The sequence below is a fragment of the Silene latifolia genome, chromosome 9 (genome assembly GCF_048544455.1).
Source record: "Silene latifolia isolate original U9 population chromosome 9, ASM4854445v1, whole genome shotgun sequence".
Taxonomy (NCBI): domain Eukaryota; kingdom Viridiplantae; phylum Streptophyta; class Magnoliopsida; order Caryophyllales; family Caryophyllaceae; genus Silene; species Silene latifolia.
Window position 1 is genome coordinate 225,033,142 of NC_133534.1, and position 17,171 is coordinate 225,050,312.

The 17,171-nt window shown below is 36.3% G+C and overlaps 1 protein-coding gene and 1 long non-coding RNA gene across 2 annotated transcripts; one reads left to right on the plus strand and one right to left on the minus strand.

Annotated features, from left to right (window-relative positions):
- Window positions 1–669: 669 nt before the first annotated feature.
- Window positions 670–3,312, plus strand: LOC141602304 (uncharacterized). Its single transcript, XM_074422607.1, has one exon. The coding sequence runs from the start codon at window positions 670–672 to the stop codon at window positions 3,310–3,312; it is 2,643 nt and encodes an 880-aa protein (XP_074278708.1).
- A 5,700-nt stretch (window positions 3,313–9,012) lies between these two features.
- On the minus strand, window positions 9,013–11,544 carry LOC141598536 (uncharacterized). Its single transcript, XR_012523587.1, has 3 exons — window positions 11,406–11,544; window positions 10,675–10,756; window positions 9,013–9,609 (listed from the first exon to the last, which is right to left on the minus strand). It is a non-coding gene; the product is annotated as an uncharacterized LOC141598536 (long non-coding RNA).
- Window positions 11,545–17,171: the final 5,627 nt, after the last annotated feature.

The following is a 17,171-nucleotide window of genomic DNA, read 5'->3' on the forward strand; positions in this document are numbered from 1 at the left end:
ATACCAACAAGTCCAAACGATCCCAATTACAACCAAAGTGGATTCACCGGAGAATACAACGATTAACACTCAAAACCGGCTTTGTGACAAGTTTATTTAACTAAAACTATTTCATTAGGCCGACACTATTTGACTCTCTCGGTGAGTCATTTACCACTATATAATATTATAACATTCGTCATGCATAAACCTGCTAATTGTAGTTAAATTATAATACAAATTAAAAATCTTAAACACGACTCTAAAAAATAATCATTTTTTTGAACATTATTTGATAACAAAATCTATAATAACAACCTGTGCAATTTATACGAATTTAAAACTAGTCAATTTTATTATCCAACCAACCGCAATTCATTTTTTCTCATTTTCCCTCCCCTTCCCTCCTAAAATTGTATCCAAAGAGACCCTTAATCTTCTCTACTCTAAACAACTTCGATTGTTGCGTCTCTCTTCATTACTATTTTTTCTACCAATTTTGTAGTTTACTAGGATGATGCATTTCAATTTATCCCGGTAGATAACTTGGAATTGTAGTAAAATAATCGATTTTTGATAATTCTGGAAACTGATGCATATACTGCGATTTTGATTTGGGAATTGGGTGATTTTGTTTTAATTTTGCCCAAATTTTGAATTCCAAAAGACAATGTAAGTAAGGAAAAAACAATGCAATATTCAGAAGAATGGAAATCTTTGTTTCCAATTTCATTAGTAAATTCCCCACCTCTGCTTGTTTCAGATACTTCATTGGGTCCACTGTTTTTCAATCCCGTCCCGGAAACCGTAAACACTGTACTCTCTTCCTCCTCTCAAGGAGTATGTCCTATGCTCCTCCCCCCGCCTCACGTTTCGCTGTCTCGATTCATCGAGAGTAGCACCATGTATGATGACTCGGGCGCTGTCCTGCGCACCACTTGCAATGCTATTGCTTCCTCATTTGGGCCTCAGCATTGCAGTAGCGGATCACGTAGGCTCAGTCAAAACCGTATTGAGCCTCTTCGCTGTCCCAATGATTGGGTTATTGTTTTTTATCCGACAGGGTCTAATTCGGATACTGTTGGTTTTCTAGTTTTGACAGTCAAGGATTCGAATGTGGGTATTGTTGATTTTGGTTCCAATGATGGAGTTTTTACTTGTTCGATTCAATTTGGTCATCAGATTGTTAAATTGGCAGCTTGTGGTTTGCATGATTTTGATGATGTTGGTGAATTAGATAGTATGGGTTGTATTGGTTTTTTGGTTGCATGTAGTATGTATGGTGCTCATTGGTTTAGTGTTAGAATTGGTGGACGCAGTCCCAATTTTAAAAAGCCGGTGTTGGAGTATATTGGTTGTAAGTTGTTTAAGAGTTGTGCAGTGGTTCATGTTTGTTGGAACCCACATTTGCTGAGCGAGTGTGTAATTTTGTTGGAAAGCGGTGAATTGTTTTTGTTTGATGTGGAGTCTTCTTGTTTTAAGGGGAAAAGGATGAGTATTGAATGGAACAAGTCGGCAGGGGATGGGTGGTTTAGCTGTGAATTTAGTTGGCACCCCCGGATTTTGATTGTTGCAAATTTGACGGCTGTTTTCCTGATAGATTTTAGATTTGGGAAGGGTCAGCCTTGCTGCCTGTTGCAAACTCAGATGCTGGGGATGTATAATGTAAGTGAGGAGGAGCGACTAGTTGCGTTATCAAAACCTGGAAATGAGGGTTTCTATTTCACTGTTGCTTCAACGCACTCCCTACTTTTATGCGATGTTCGTAAGCCCCTAATGCCTGTTTTGAGGTGGGCTCATAATCTTCACAAGCCATGTTACATCAGTGTTTTACCGCTTTCTCAACTTAGATCACATCCACTTAATGAGACATATGCAGGGGCATCCGAAATGGGTTATGCTGTAATCTTAGGATCATTTTGGTATAATGAGTTTAGCCTTTTCTGTTATGGGCGTCCTACTTCAGCCGCTACACAGTCTTTTTCATCTAAAATCTCAAACTTCTCTGATTCTTTCTATGCATGGGAGCATCCTTCGGAACTTCGGTTGTCTGGTCATTCTTGTGGCTGTGGTAGTTGTCTTCTAAAGGAAGAGCTTGTGAAGGACGATCTTCCCGAGTGGATTAAATGGCAACATAAGAAGGAAGTGGTTCTTGGTTTTTTCATGTTGGACAAGGATCTATCCTCGTCATTGCTGGGCTCTGTAGAACACGGGGGCTTTACACTTGTCCGGTTAATGTCCTCTGGGAAGATTGAAACTCAGCAATATCATGCCTCCTGGAAAATGGCGAGGACAGCTTATCATGAAATTCCGCCACTTTCCAAAGATTCTCTGCTCTGCCACATGGGTGATGAGAAATATAAATTTACTAAGAGGTTTAAGTATGTCAAACTTGAGTATCTTTTTGGCCATTTGAATGATAATCTTACCAGAGTATTGTTTTCAAAATTCAACAACAGTCCTGTGGCTGAATGTGAAAACAAATGCTCTAATGATTTTAGTGAATTTATGAGTGAGAAATTGAAGTCGTTTGGATGTGCTCCTCCAATCTTGCACCTTTCAACATCTGATATTTTTAGCGATGTTAATATGCCAAGTAGCTTGTATGAGATTGTTAGTAGGTTAATGTGGATCAGCTTACCTATGAGCAGTTTAGAAATGGCTTTCTCCCAGTATAGAAGTGGGGCTTTGGAATTCCCAAGCATTCCGGATCAAAGCCAGGCGCCTCCATTCTTCTTAAAATCGCCATCTCATAATCTTAATATAAGACGAAGGAAGAATTCATGTGGAATCCAATTTGTTGGTCCAGTTGTTCCTCTTCATGTTTTACTTGTTCTATACGAGATTTCAAGATATGGTCATTCCTTTATCACTCAACTGAATGACTACTCACCAGAAACATTGATTGCTCGTAAATGTAAACCAGTTATGTGTTTAGCCAGGGAACTGGGTATAAGCAAGGATCAGGATAAAGAAAAAACAGTCTCACTTGGGGACGACAAGGACGATTCCTGGGTTGACTCCTCAAATCCAAGCTCATTATATTTGTATGAGCCTTCAGCATTTTCTACTATTGATTCCCCTTGTTTGGATGGAGAGGACTCCCAAGATTCCCTTCAAGAACGTAAAACATTTATTTCAAAAGTCACCAAGTTGAACTCTCTGGAAGATTCAGAAGCTCCAAAACTATTTGATGGCCTGTGTCCAGTGAAATTAAAATTTCATAGTGATGATCAGGCTTTTGTTGGTGAGGAACTGAAAGCATACCAATTTTTAAAGAAGCAGTTCTCGGACTGGCAACATGGCTTTCTCCCATGCCAAGAGCTTTTCTGAGTATTAGGTTTGTGTGATGTTTCCATGGATAGTTGTTGCAGTTACTTCTGGTGTGATTTAGTTTTTGAAGCACTACATTTGGTCTGTAGAACATGTTACAAGCTGTATCCAGTGAAAAGTATGCGCTGATCTTGTCTTTCCTAGCTGCTTGTTGCTTGATGGCTAATTCTTTCACCGTCACTAGAAAGGCTAATCCATCCATTTAGAGCTTCCTGAGTACTAAAAAAGTTACTACCTAAATCAAGTAAAACTCAGGAAATTTGACTATTTTACATACAAATCGATTACTATTTCCGACTTCTTCAATTAGATTGTTGGTTGAATAAGCCACGAGATTTGTTCATTAAAAATAGAACTATTCACAAATAACAAAGATATTGTCCAACAACCTTTCTCCCTTGCTTTTGGCAATCACAATTCACAACTGACTGTCACTTGTTATCACTTTTCAAGCTCAAAATCTCACTACAAGTCGAGATACGGAAAATACAACTCACAATTCCCAATGAATATAAAAGGTGAACAAATAACAAGTCGCAATGAATATAAGAGTAACAAGAGATGAAAAGATTACCAGCATTTTTCGGAAGAGAACGCCAATTACCATGAGCATGTAGATTAACATAATTCATAAGAAGTTCATCTTCTTCAGAACTCCATGGACCTTTCTTCATACCTTGTTTATCACAACAAGGTGCTCTTCCCATTTTTTTTTTCACTTTTTCTCCAAACTTTCAGTAGTTAAATGAAAAATTCACAAGAGAGTTTAATGAAGTGACTGCAAAATAATGAAAATACAGTAGTACTGCAACACTACAAACTACTCCCTCTCATCCAAATCAAAGGTTACATTTGACTTTATTACGCTTGTCGATGCGCGTTTTGCAACGTGAATATCTTTAGTTACACATTATTAGAGCATTCATGATGAATCAAACAAGATCTCGCATGACTATGTTTTCTCTTATATATTTACTAATAATACCAAAGATTCTCTACAATCATAAATAGTGCCAAAAAGTCAAATATAACATTTGGTTTGAATGTGAGAGAGTATATTTAATGCAACCCAAAAAAACACAAAAAAAAAAAAATTCAATCTTTTAATAAGCTTTAAATTCAACAAAAGTCCCTTTCTTTTGGGTCAGATCACCTTACATTAAAAAAAAAGACGTTAATAATTATTGTGTAAAACCATTTTAGACTGTTTTTCTTACGACCGTTTATCAGTAGTAATGCAACACTACAACTATAACTAATGTAACCTAGAAAAAAAAAAGACTCAATCTTTGAGCTTTAAATTCATGAAACTAGATAAATCCTTCTCATTACAAGTCTTGTGAAAGTGAGATTCAAGAGCAATATCATACCCGCTTTTAACAGAATAAATACCTGAAGTAGAATGCTTCCAAAAAATCGTATCAATAGGTTGTGACGAACACAGTGATAGAGCCAGGATTTTAGATCACCATTCGTCACTGAAAAGTTCAGTTATTAACCCTTTATTCCATTCCCCTGGACCTAACAAAAGGTCTATGACCTTGAGATCCAAGGCAACTAATTAGACTTGGGCTAAATTCAGGTTAGGATTCATGCTAGGTGTTTCCCCCATTTGTAACACCCCTAATTTCCGTAATGTATTTCCTTATTTTATTTTCCCATATTTCATATTTTATTTTTCCGGGAAAATATCCATCTTTTATTTTAAGGGCTAATCTAGCTCGAGTTCGGAGAAGACACGTTTCTCCATTGGGTTTCACGTGTGATTTGGATTGGATGGGTGAGTTTTGGGCCTAAGCTTGGAATAAACCCATTAGCTTCTCTTATAAATAGGAGTGAAACATAAACCGGGTTGCGAAACGTCGTCGACGTTTTATAACAAATCGTCGACGGTTTTAAAAAAAAAAGACGACCCTTACCCTTAGTATATCTCTCTCTTTCTCTCTCTCACTCATTCACTCCTCCCTTTCACTCTTTCATTCACACGACTCCACCTCCCACCACACCACCACGACACGACCACATCCCCGTCTGCATCACCACCGCAACACCTCGACCACGACCGCAGCAACACCACAGCCGACATAGCACCAACAAGAGCTCATTCTCCTTGTTTTTAATCAAGTAAGTCGTTTTTGTTTTCAATTAGTTAAGTTTTAATTGTATAATTTGATTTTAATTAGGATAGTAATGTATGTTTGTCTTCATTTGAATTAATCCTTGTTTCAATTTCGTTATTCTTCCTCATTCTTGTTATTTTCCCGTTTCAATCTCGCAAATAGGCTTAGTATTGTCGGATTTTTTGTTGTTGTTGGATTGTTATTGTTAATTTTGTTTGTTGTTGATGGATTTGTTGTTGTTTTGTTGTTTTCAATGGTTTTGTTGTTGTTGTTCTCGATTGATTTGTTGTCGGGTTTGTTGAGGCTGTGTGTTACAGGGGAGGGACGTTGAACTTCAACGTCTATAATGGGTAGGGACGTTGAAGTTCAACGTCTGTAAAGGGCGTGGACGTTGAAGTTCAACGTCTGTATTGGGCTGGGACTTTGAACTTCAACGTCTGCCTTCGGTTGGAACGTTGAATTTCAACGTTTCTTTGGGTTGGACGTGTACTGTTGCCGTCCATTGTAGGTTGGGACGTTGGGTTTCAACGTCCATTGTTGGTTGGGACGTTGAAACTCAATGTCTTGACCATGGACGGACAATGAAATTCAATGTCCGTCCATGGTTCGGACCTTTTTATTTCGTTTTAACCGTATATTTTCAATTTTAATGGTTATATATTTTTTTTGTATTTATATATATATATATATATATATATATATATATATATATATATATATATATATATATAGAATTGGGATCCTATGAGAACCAAAAGGATAATGAGAACCATGAGAACCTCTTAACCTTCCTTGAATTAAATCTAATCCAAGGAACAGGATTAACCTCTTCGTTTGACATCATTCTACTACTATTTTCTACAGTATATTTTACCAATTCATTTCCCCAATTTGGCCTAATACTTTCCGTCTCTTACCTATTCTTTATTTCGCAATTACGCTAACGAAACGACACACCTTATTTTCCTGTTTCTTTACCTTCCTCTCAATCACAGTCAATATCTCATGAATTTATCAAAGATCTTATTGCTTTCTCTTTAATTGAAAGTATTTCGACCTAATCTTGCTTCATTCATGTAAGTTCTTTCCATCTCGTAAGTTAATTTAATTATTCTCAAAGTTTATGCCGGCTTGTTTCCATAATACAAACTCTAATTTTATCATGTATGATTTTTTTTTGGTCTAATTATTGTTGATTTGAAGCAAAGATTTGTCTTTGTTTTTTTGACAATAATCTCATCGATATGCTGAAATCCAATTAATCGTTGTGGTTTTATCTTCATTTGTTGCTGCAATTATGTATTTAATTTGCAATTTCAATAAGCACATAACATTTTATGAGTGTATTCTCTCGGTTATATGAATTGTTTTTTATCAAAAATTATGTTTGGTTGGTGTTGATTGTTCAAATTGAAAAGACTATAATTAACGAAGATCTTGTTTGTCAATTTAGGAATTAGCTTTACGGTGTGTGTTGATCGCAAAAGTGGAGGTAAATGGTGAGAAGGGGATGGGGTGAGAATGGAGGTAGAGATCGAGTTTTTCGTCCAAATCTCTCTACTGTCCTTTTAAAGTATTTTACCAATCTTCTTAATAGATGTAGCAACAACCATTTTAGTGTATTTGATAAATATCGACCCCCTTTGTTTTTCTGGTGCTGCAATTTAGATGGTCTGAGAATATGGCACCCTGCAATTTGATTGCTGTTAATGATAATATCCACCTGTTGATTCTTCGTATGGAACTGTAAAAATGGAACTCAATTCCTCTTTTGCACTCACATTCTATAGCAAGTTTTTACGGTCTTATATACATATTCATTTGATCTACTGCTCTGCTGGTAAAGTGGGAATTTTTCAGTTTGCGGGCAGCGCGGTCTAGTATACGAATTTATACATCTTGTGTCATTGTTTGCTATCTGTTTTCATTGTTTTTGTTTGCGTAATTGCCTTTATACTTGTGATAGTCGGAGTTGATTCTTCTCTAGCCATAAGGATGTGCTTGTTTCTGAATGGCTCGTTCCACTGAAGTTATACTCAAAGAATATTTTCTTTCTATTACTACTACCTGCTGCTTTGGTTAAGAAATTTCAACTACTTGTACTGCATACTTAGAATTAGTGTGTTCTAATGTTCTTGTGTGTACTTATGTGTTTGCTTTTTGATATTTCAAATAAATGTAGGGTAATTGTATTGCTATCGTATGTACATATGAATGTTAATAGTGCATTTACATGGGTATTTAGTGCACGTATGGTGATAATTAGTGAACTTGTGATTAATAGTAATGGGACCTTTTCGTAATATAACTACTAACCTTTTTAGTGTATCTACTACATATTTTAATATTTTATAAGCATTTCAGTGTACCTAATTCACATACGAATGCTAATAGTGTTTATATATATGGATATTTAGTATACCTCTGATAATAAACAATGTATGTGCAATTAATAGTGATAATATGTAATGGTGTATTTTCAGTGTATCTACGTTTAGAGTATTTTAAAGGCTATTAGCTCAATAGTAGAGCGATGTACAAATTTTGCACAAAGGTATGGGTTCGAGTCCCATATAGCCTATTAACTAGCAAATCATATTATTGGAACTAGTCAAGATGTAAGCCCTTTTTCGACCTACTTAGGGACACTAATCCCCAAATTTAAACATGTTCCCATCATAAGAGAAGGGTTTTAGGATTGGATAGGAGGCTTCGCAGTAGCGGACCACCTATTTCAACCCTAAACCCTTTTGCGTCCTAAAAGAAAGACAAGAGTTCTGGGTGCAATAACCTTATCGGTGCATGCGGTAGCCTTGTAGATGCATGAAAAAGTAATATATGTGCATTAAACAACCTTGTCCATGCATGAAATAGTAACGTACCCATCATAAGGGAAAGAGTTTAGGGTTGGATTAGGCGGCCGCCTAATCCAACCCTAAACCCCTTCCTATCCTAAAAGAATGACAAGAGTTTTGGGTGAGCTAACAGCCTTATCAGTGCATGAAGTAGCCTTGTAAATGCATGAAAAAGCATTATACGTGCATTAAACAACCTTTTACATGCATGAAAAAAAAATAGATGTGCATTAAACAGTCTCTATTTAGCGTACTCTAAAGGCTGTTAGCTCAATGATAGAGCGAAGTTCGCATTTTTTGCTCAAAGGTATAAGTATGAATTCCATTTAGCCTATTAAATAACAAATTTCATGATTGTAACTTGTCGAGATGCAAGTCGTACAATACAACTAAGATTAAGCAGGCCATAATCATATTTAGGCAAAAACGAACGACTCGCGTGCGTGCATCAAGAACGCGAAGGAGGGAATGTAAAGCTTTGTAGCGATCAGAAGTTCAAAGACTAGCTTAAGCAAAAAAACTATGACCATACGTTCTAATCCTTGGCAATCACAATGTAATAGAAACACTAATATTTCCTAGTTCTTGCAAATCACAATGTACAAGAAAGTAATAGAATTACTAATACTCCCTCCATAAAGATGCACAAAAATTCATGCTACGTGCACAATAATAACCACTAGATACACAAAATAACCAATTTGTACATTAGCCACAGTAACTGTCGAAACATCAAAGCTATATTAATACAATTCAAAATCTAAAGTGTGTCTATACATTAGTTGTTGAAATGTAGTAATAATCCAACTTTATAAGGGTACAACAAAAAATGATTGCTACGTATACAAAAGTAGGCGATGCGTACACAAAGTGAACTAAGCTGACCATTAATGAACAATATTGACTTCCCAATGTCGTGGTTATTCCTAGTTGTTTCACTTGACCATCATCGCAAATTGATCATACTTGCTTAAAAGCTCTGCATTACCATCAAAATTTTGATAAGTTGTCCCTTGAATGCAACTTAAGAGCTTTTCAAGGAATAGAATTTGAGAGTCAATTATGTCGATTACAATATGAACTTCCCTGAGAAAATCATCAAAGCTTTTCCACGTATTCTGTCTCAGTCTCATAGTATCATCATTTTTGGCTATTGGAGGTAACATTTCTTTTTGATGCTCTCTTTTGCTTCGAATCCATACATGGTTTACCAGCCCATAACTTGAAGTACTGATTTTTTGTATTGTGGTTTACTACTTGTGTTCTGCTGAAATCTTTGAGATCTCCATACTATACCTATTGCACTGGATTCAACGACTTGTCTACAAAATAAGTAAATAGACAGATAAGTTGTGTAAATTGAAGCCTCGTGCGATGAAATATAATAACCCCACAACAACATAGAAAGCAAGAGTAGGTTAAGACAAAAATATAGCTCAAAAAAAAAAAAGATTACACCTCCCAAATGCACTAAACTATAGCTCATATACACTATTTTACCTCATAGGAACACAAAAATGTAGCTCAGGTACATCAGTTCTATTCACTAATTCACTTCGTAGATACACCAAAACATGGCTCATATACACGAGTTCGCCTTAAATATACACCGAATTATAGCTCAGATACATTATTACACCTCCTAGATGCACTAAGTTATAGCTTAGATAGTGGATACACTACTTCACCTCATAGGAACACAGAAATATAGATCAGGTACATCAACTCTATTCACTAGTTCACCTAGCACAGACACCAAATCATTGCTCATATACACTAGTTCACCACGCGAACATGAATGTCTCAGATAGCATAATCATCAATTCATCATACAGTCAAGAATCACCCAAACTAAATTTTTACCGTAGTTATAGTGTTTTTAAAAGGAAAGAAACTTGTTTTTCAAAGGGAATAAACTTGTCAATTGTCAAATAGCTCTGAGTTCAATAAGCAGTTCAGTATATCAATTTTTGATCTAGGAGTATAAGATAGAAATTTTCGCCTCCAAGAGTAGCTGAATACCATTTTACTCTCTCCTACTTGGTAGCCATGCAGTATGATGCTTATCCATCAAACTAAAGAGCACATTTATAAGCAAGATGATGGTTCTAGTTTGTTAATAACACAAGAGATTCATATTACAGTTTGAATTTATTCAAGCTGACATCGTTTGACATATCGAAACATACATTTTAGCCCATATCATAATGATATCATCCGTACAAAAGGTGACAGATTCGAAGCGAAATATACGTGATAGAAGGGCCGTGGTTAAATTAAATTAACCAATTAAAAAAGGTAACGGGACAAGTGTGACGAGGCCACAAAATCATTTATCTGCACACAAAAGCAAAAATTTTGAACAGAAGGTGAGGGACGTGAATCACCTGTTGAGTATTTATGTAAACTCCAAAAAGCCAGCAACCAAAACCGGGAAGAGAGTGGTACCACCCCACGACCATCTCAGGCCTGTAAAAACAAACCCCCACTTAGAAAAGAAGTAACAGAACGCACAAATCTTGCCAATGTGACAAGTCAGTCATAGAAAGAATTAACACCCACTATGAATACAACCTAAATAGTTCTCACTGGTGTCAAACTATCAATAGCAAAGCACAAAAGATATATCCCAAATTGATCGAAACCAGCTTCCAAAATAATACTCCACTTACAAAAACAACCTAGTGAAAACATAGGTATAATTTGAGCCATAGTTTTGTCCAAATGAAAACATAGGTACAGTATCCAGGTTACACTATACAACAATAATTGAATAGAAGTCATAATTATAATATTCAAATCTTCCAATTCCATTGTATAGCTTCAATAATAAGAAGCTCGGAGTCAACATTACATCCAACATAAAAATTAAATCCAAATTGATTATTGATAAAAAGAAAAACGATTATTTATTAGTCAAACCCTATATTCAAATTCTAGTGTACCCAAACCAAAAATTTTCATACTTTCATGTGTTATTATTGGGCATAACATTAATTTATGATAGAAATCAAAGTTTTTTTCAATAATTTGCACATAAACAGGCAATCTCTACATTAATTATTTAGATTTTGCCGAAAAAATGCAAATTAAAATATGACTTGAATTTAACACAAACCTCGTTCAATGGAGAAGATGTGATTTATGACATTGTTGTTGTCGAAGTCGTTGTGTTCTTCCGGCAGTGTTCTTATTCGAATATCAAATAGAATTTAAATTGGGGGAAAAAAGATAACTGGAGAGATAGGAGGGCGACATGTAATGCAAGAGGAGATAACAAACCAAGTTGATCCGAGGGTTCTTTTTATATATAGGAGGTTCTCATGGTTCTCATTATACTAGTGGTTCTCACCGGATCCCAACCCTATATATATATATATATATATATATATATATATATATATATATATAATATATATATATATATATATTTTTTTGTATTAAAAGTTGTTAATTTTATATTTTAATGTTTAATTTATATTTTTTTTAATAAATAGTTGTTAATTTTGTATTTAAATGGGTAATTTGTATTTATTTTGTATTAAAAGTTGATAATTTTTATTTTAATATGCAATTTTTATTTTTCTTGTTTTAGAAGTTGTATATTTTACTTATAATGGTTAAATTTATATTTATTTTTTTATTAGAAGTTGTTAATTTTGTGTTATTTTGAATTTATTTGTATTTAAAGTTATTTTTATATGAAAACTTGTTTTTATTTTATTTATCTAACTTTTTAATCTTGTAAATGCAGATGTCGAACAACGAAGATTATATTATGACTACACTAGGTCGTACGAAAGATCGAAGAGTAACGAGCTCTAAGCGGCGTATCTCTTTACCGTTAGCCCCACGTCGTGGTCGGGGTAGGGGTAGGGGTAGGGGCATCGAAATACGCCGTTGTGTTGACCCTACTCCCGACGCTACTCCCGAGCCCGTTATGACCGAGATGGATTTACCGAGTGCGTTTTTTAGGCAGCCATTAGCCGATTCTGATGTTGAGGAGGAAGAGCATTTTGACCATGTGGTTGAGCATGTTGATGATGATGATGGTGAGGAGGAGGAGGAGGACGATGACTCCCGTTTTCTTGACGAGGAGGCCGCCGCACTACCACCTAAGAAGGTGGTACGAGATGGTAGAGGTCGATATGTGCCGCTTGGTGACGGTTCATCTAGTAGCACGGGGAGGAAGAAGACAAAGACTCAGGATACTTCTTGGCGTCTTACGGGTCCGGTTGAAGGTGGTCCGAGTGTCCATAGTGTCCTACGTAGCTTTGGTGGCCACGTAGCTTATGGTAGTTGGACCGGTTAGGGAATGAGATCGTGGATCACGTGTTACGAGAGACCGGGTGCTTTAGAGAAGTTAAGTAAGATAAAGGTCCGTGACGGTGTTATGGAGAGAGTTAGTAAGAGTGGCCTTGATCATTTGAGGCGTTCTTTGATGACCGGTTTGGACGAGAACCTCATTAGCGCTTTTGTAGAGAGGTGGCAGCCCGACACCAACACTTTTCATATGCCGTTTGGTGCGATTACTATCTTGTTGCATGATGTTGAGAAGATCCTTGGGATACGGGTGGATGGCATGAGGGTTATGGAGGAGGGTCCTACGAGTGAGGAGATCGGTATGAAGGGGAAGGTGGCTGCTTTATTGGATTGCCTCTGAAAGAGGTAAAACCACCGTTGTACAAGGGTGGTGGAGTGACGGTTAAGAAGTTGATAGAGCTTGCAGAGACGGGTAACCAGCATGACTCGCTGAGGGCTTACATGATGTTGTTGGTAGGACAGACTTTGTTTACGGACAAGTCTAGTGATAGGGTTATTGCCCGTATATTGCCGTTGTTTGATCAGTTGAGTGATATCAGCACATATGCTTGAGGGGCCGCGACATTGGCCTACTTGTATCGACAGTTGGGGATGACTTCGCGTAGGGAGGGTCAGGGTGTTAGCGGTTGTCTACCGTTACTTCATGCTTGGATATATGAGTACTTTCCCATGTTCCGACCACACTCCGGATATTATGTCTAGGGGAGACCACTTGTCAAGGCTTGGTCACGGCTTCCTAGGTTTAGGGGAGATGTTCGGTTGTTAGAGCAGCACAGGCAGAGGTTGGACGAGCTTAGGGAGGAGCAAGTGACGTGGCTCCCTTATGGTGTTAGTCCTCACCGGGCTTGATTAGGTTTTTGGATATAGTAGAGCCCTACCAGCCTGATAGGTGTCTCCGTCAATACGGGTATGTTCAGGTTATCCCGAACTCTATGCGGTTCCCGACTGTTGACTATCGTCCGGCTAAGCCGGCCTTGGGTTATAAGCTGTCTTATGGAGATTCTCCTGATTTGGAGTGGGGTTTGAGTGATGTCGAGATAGTTTTGAAAGAGCGGTTTGACCGGGCTTTGATGCCTTTTCAGAGTGATCCGCGATACATGTCTTGGTATAGGAAGATTTCTCACCCACACTTCTACCCCTATGCACGCCGTATTCAGTTTCGCTCTCTCCCTTTGAGCGAGGAGCCCGAGGTATCCCGAGCTCTTCGTCATCATTTCTCACAGATCTATAGACAGCCTACCGCAGACCGGAAGTGGCAATATGCGTGGAGATTGGTGGAGGAGATGGAGCCGTTCTTCAGAGCCAAGGACCATGCCGAGGATGATGATTTTGGGGATGATGATGAGCGTACCCCGTAGTGTAGATTTTTATTCTTATGTACGGATATTTTTATTTGTGTTGCGTATGGATATTTTTATTCTCTTTCGTTATGTATGAATATTTTGATTGTGTGAATATTTTTAGTATTTTTAATGTTATGCATTGAAATGAACGAAAGTACTTAAAACTTAATTAAAATATAACTTTAATTAAAACGTAGTCCAACACTTAATTAAAACACGATACAATTTAACAGTAGGACATAATACAGAGACAACACTTAATAAGATAAAACATAAATTAAAAATACAACGGGAATTAATACGTAGTTAAATGGAAATGCAACGACGACATAGATTGAAAATACAACTTAATTAAAACATAATTAAATAACTACCGAACTTAATTATCTTCCGATGATGAAGATGACGATTCCTTATCTTCTTCATGATCTTGAGCCTCAATTTCTTCAGGTTGGGTAGCCATATATTGAGACAACAAATCATTGATGTAGAGATAAACATTTCCTAGGTTGAGCACTCTCCTAAGCACATAAGTCCGATAGTCTTGCGTAATCGATCACGGTGAGCATGCGCTCAAAATATGTAAAGAGATCACTTCTTAACCTGCGAAACTCCCACATCTTCTCGGTTACTGCTTCATCAGAAACAACCTCATCTCTAACTGCTGGAGTTAGAATTTGATCCGGGTTTCCGGATAAAATTATACAAAGGCTACCAATTATTGGAGGCTCTTCAAGCATATGCCATACAGTGGCACTGGGAACAACTAATTCAAGTCGAGAAACTAGAACTGGTAAATTTTGAACAATTAGATCGATTCTGCCTTGATAACCTCTGATTTTCTGAGCATTTGTGAGAACCATTTTAGTATTGTAGTGAGTGAATAGGATTGAATGTTGTGATTGAAATTGAAATAGAATGGGGTATTTATAAGCTCTGAACTATAACGGCTATTTTTAAATCTTAACGGTTATTTTTGAATCTTTACGGTTATTTGAATTATAACGGCTATTTTTTAATTATAACGGTTATATTTGAATTGTAACGGTTATATTTGAATTATAACGGTTATTTTTGAATTGTAACGGTTATATTTGAATTATAACGGTTATATTTGAACTGTAACGGTTATTTTTGAATTATAACGGTTATATTTGAATTGTAACGGTTATTTTTGAATTATAACGGTTATATTTGAATTGTAACGGTTATTTTTGAATTATAACGGTTATATTTGAATTGTAACGGTTATTTTTGAATTGTAACGTTTATATTCCCTCCATTTTGTCTGAATTTCAACTATATTAACATATTCATCTTCTTCTACTTTTCACTTATATTTTCTTCTTCATCTCTCTACTTATGTCGACATCATCCTCAATGTGGGGAAACCACCCAATAGAAGGCCTTAATTTTAAGAATCAATGTTGCAATCGTTGTCACAGAAACGCTATCATCAAGATTTCCGGGTCAGTTAATAATCCAAAGAAAGCGTATTTTAAGTGTTTAGATTGCGATCATTTTGTGTCGTGGTTGACTGAAGATCATTTGACAATAAAAAAAAAGTTGAAGATAGCATGTGAAGATGAAGGTGATGATGCATCAAGTGGAAATGTCATGAAAGAGCAAGTGATAGGTATAAAAGAAGAGATTTCGGAAATGTCAAGGATGATGAAGTTTTATTTCAAGTGTATCTTGTATTTGTTTGTTTTCCTTATGTTAGCCATTGTCATGAAGTAGTGAGTATTTCCAGAAATGTCCAAATTTGTATCAGTTGTTATGAATTCCAGAAATTTCATAATTAGTAATATGATTGTTATAACAGTAGAGCATATTTTAAATTACTACATAATCAAACTTTAAATGCATTATCAAAGTTTAATTTCCTTGCAGTTTCTGGGTTAATTGGTGTGGAACGCCGTCTTCTGCCATAAACTTTAGGTGTAGTTCCCATCAACGTATGCCATTTCTCGATGCTTGTCTTGTACAAATCAGCATATGGTGCAACCAAAGGGTCTCTTGTCCCTAGCCAAAAAGGATCAATCGGTGGCATCGGTGCATCTCCCGATGGTACTCGACAATGCAATCTCATCCAATGGAGATGGTAATTAACGATCCACAAAACACCATATGGCCTCGACACTTGGGCTGTGGGCCTTAGGGGTAAGTATGTGCTACAACTCCAATTACGAAATTCTCCAACTTCATCCTGGGCGATGACACAGATAGTCCAGTTAAACAACGATGCAAAGACAAACAAATATTCCCCGTACATCCAATGGTTAGGCCCACATCCTCCACTGCCAGTAAACTCCATCCGTCTCAATGTCTCCTGGAATCTGGTAAGACCCGTAGGCAATGTTAGAAATCTATATTTCATTATACAACATATACATATATGTTACAATTTAATTTAGTCATAAAATTAAATACAAATCTTATTCATGCAAACATAAATTAAAAGAGAAGAAATCATCAATCCTTACTAAGATTATTTCGGTTTCATGGGCACCAACAAGATCTCCTTCTTGTTAGTTCTTTAGCTTTCCTCATATGGATGAACAAAGATTCAAGTTTAGAATCTCTCCCAAAAGCATATACCCAAGGTAACCTCTTAAAAGATTAATATTATTTGATCTAGAACAATATTAATCTTACCAAAAATTGACCCAAAAATTGTTTTTGCTCTCTAGTATTTCGGCCAAGAGAAGGAAAGATGATGGAGTATTTTCTATCTCTCTAAGTTCTAGTAATGTGTTTGAGAATAGAATAGAATTACACTAGAAAAATATGTAGTGTAAAAAGAGAAATGATTAAAGAAGAAACACTCTTCTTTTCTAGGTGGAAACCGAGTGGGGGGAAGAAAGGACCCAATGCATGGCCAAGATGCTCTTCACAAAAGCAATTAGGCATGCAAAGCTAGTCTTTTAGGTTAATCATCATGTTTTCCACTTAACATAATCAACACAATTTTATCCTAAATACTCCCTCCATTTCGGTACACATACATAAAATGAATGAGTCCATTTTATTTGTGATTTTGTCAATATGTCACATGTGACACATTTCATGACATCTTATTTATAAAATGTATTTTTAACCATTAAAAATCAACATATTAATAAAATATGTCACTTATAAAATTAACATAGTAATTCACAATTACTTGTACCAAAAATGGTTTACCAATTTATAAATCACAACATCTTGTATTTATA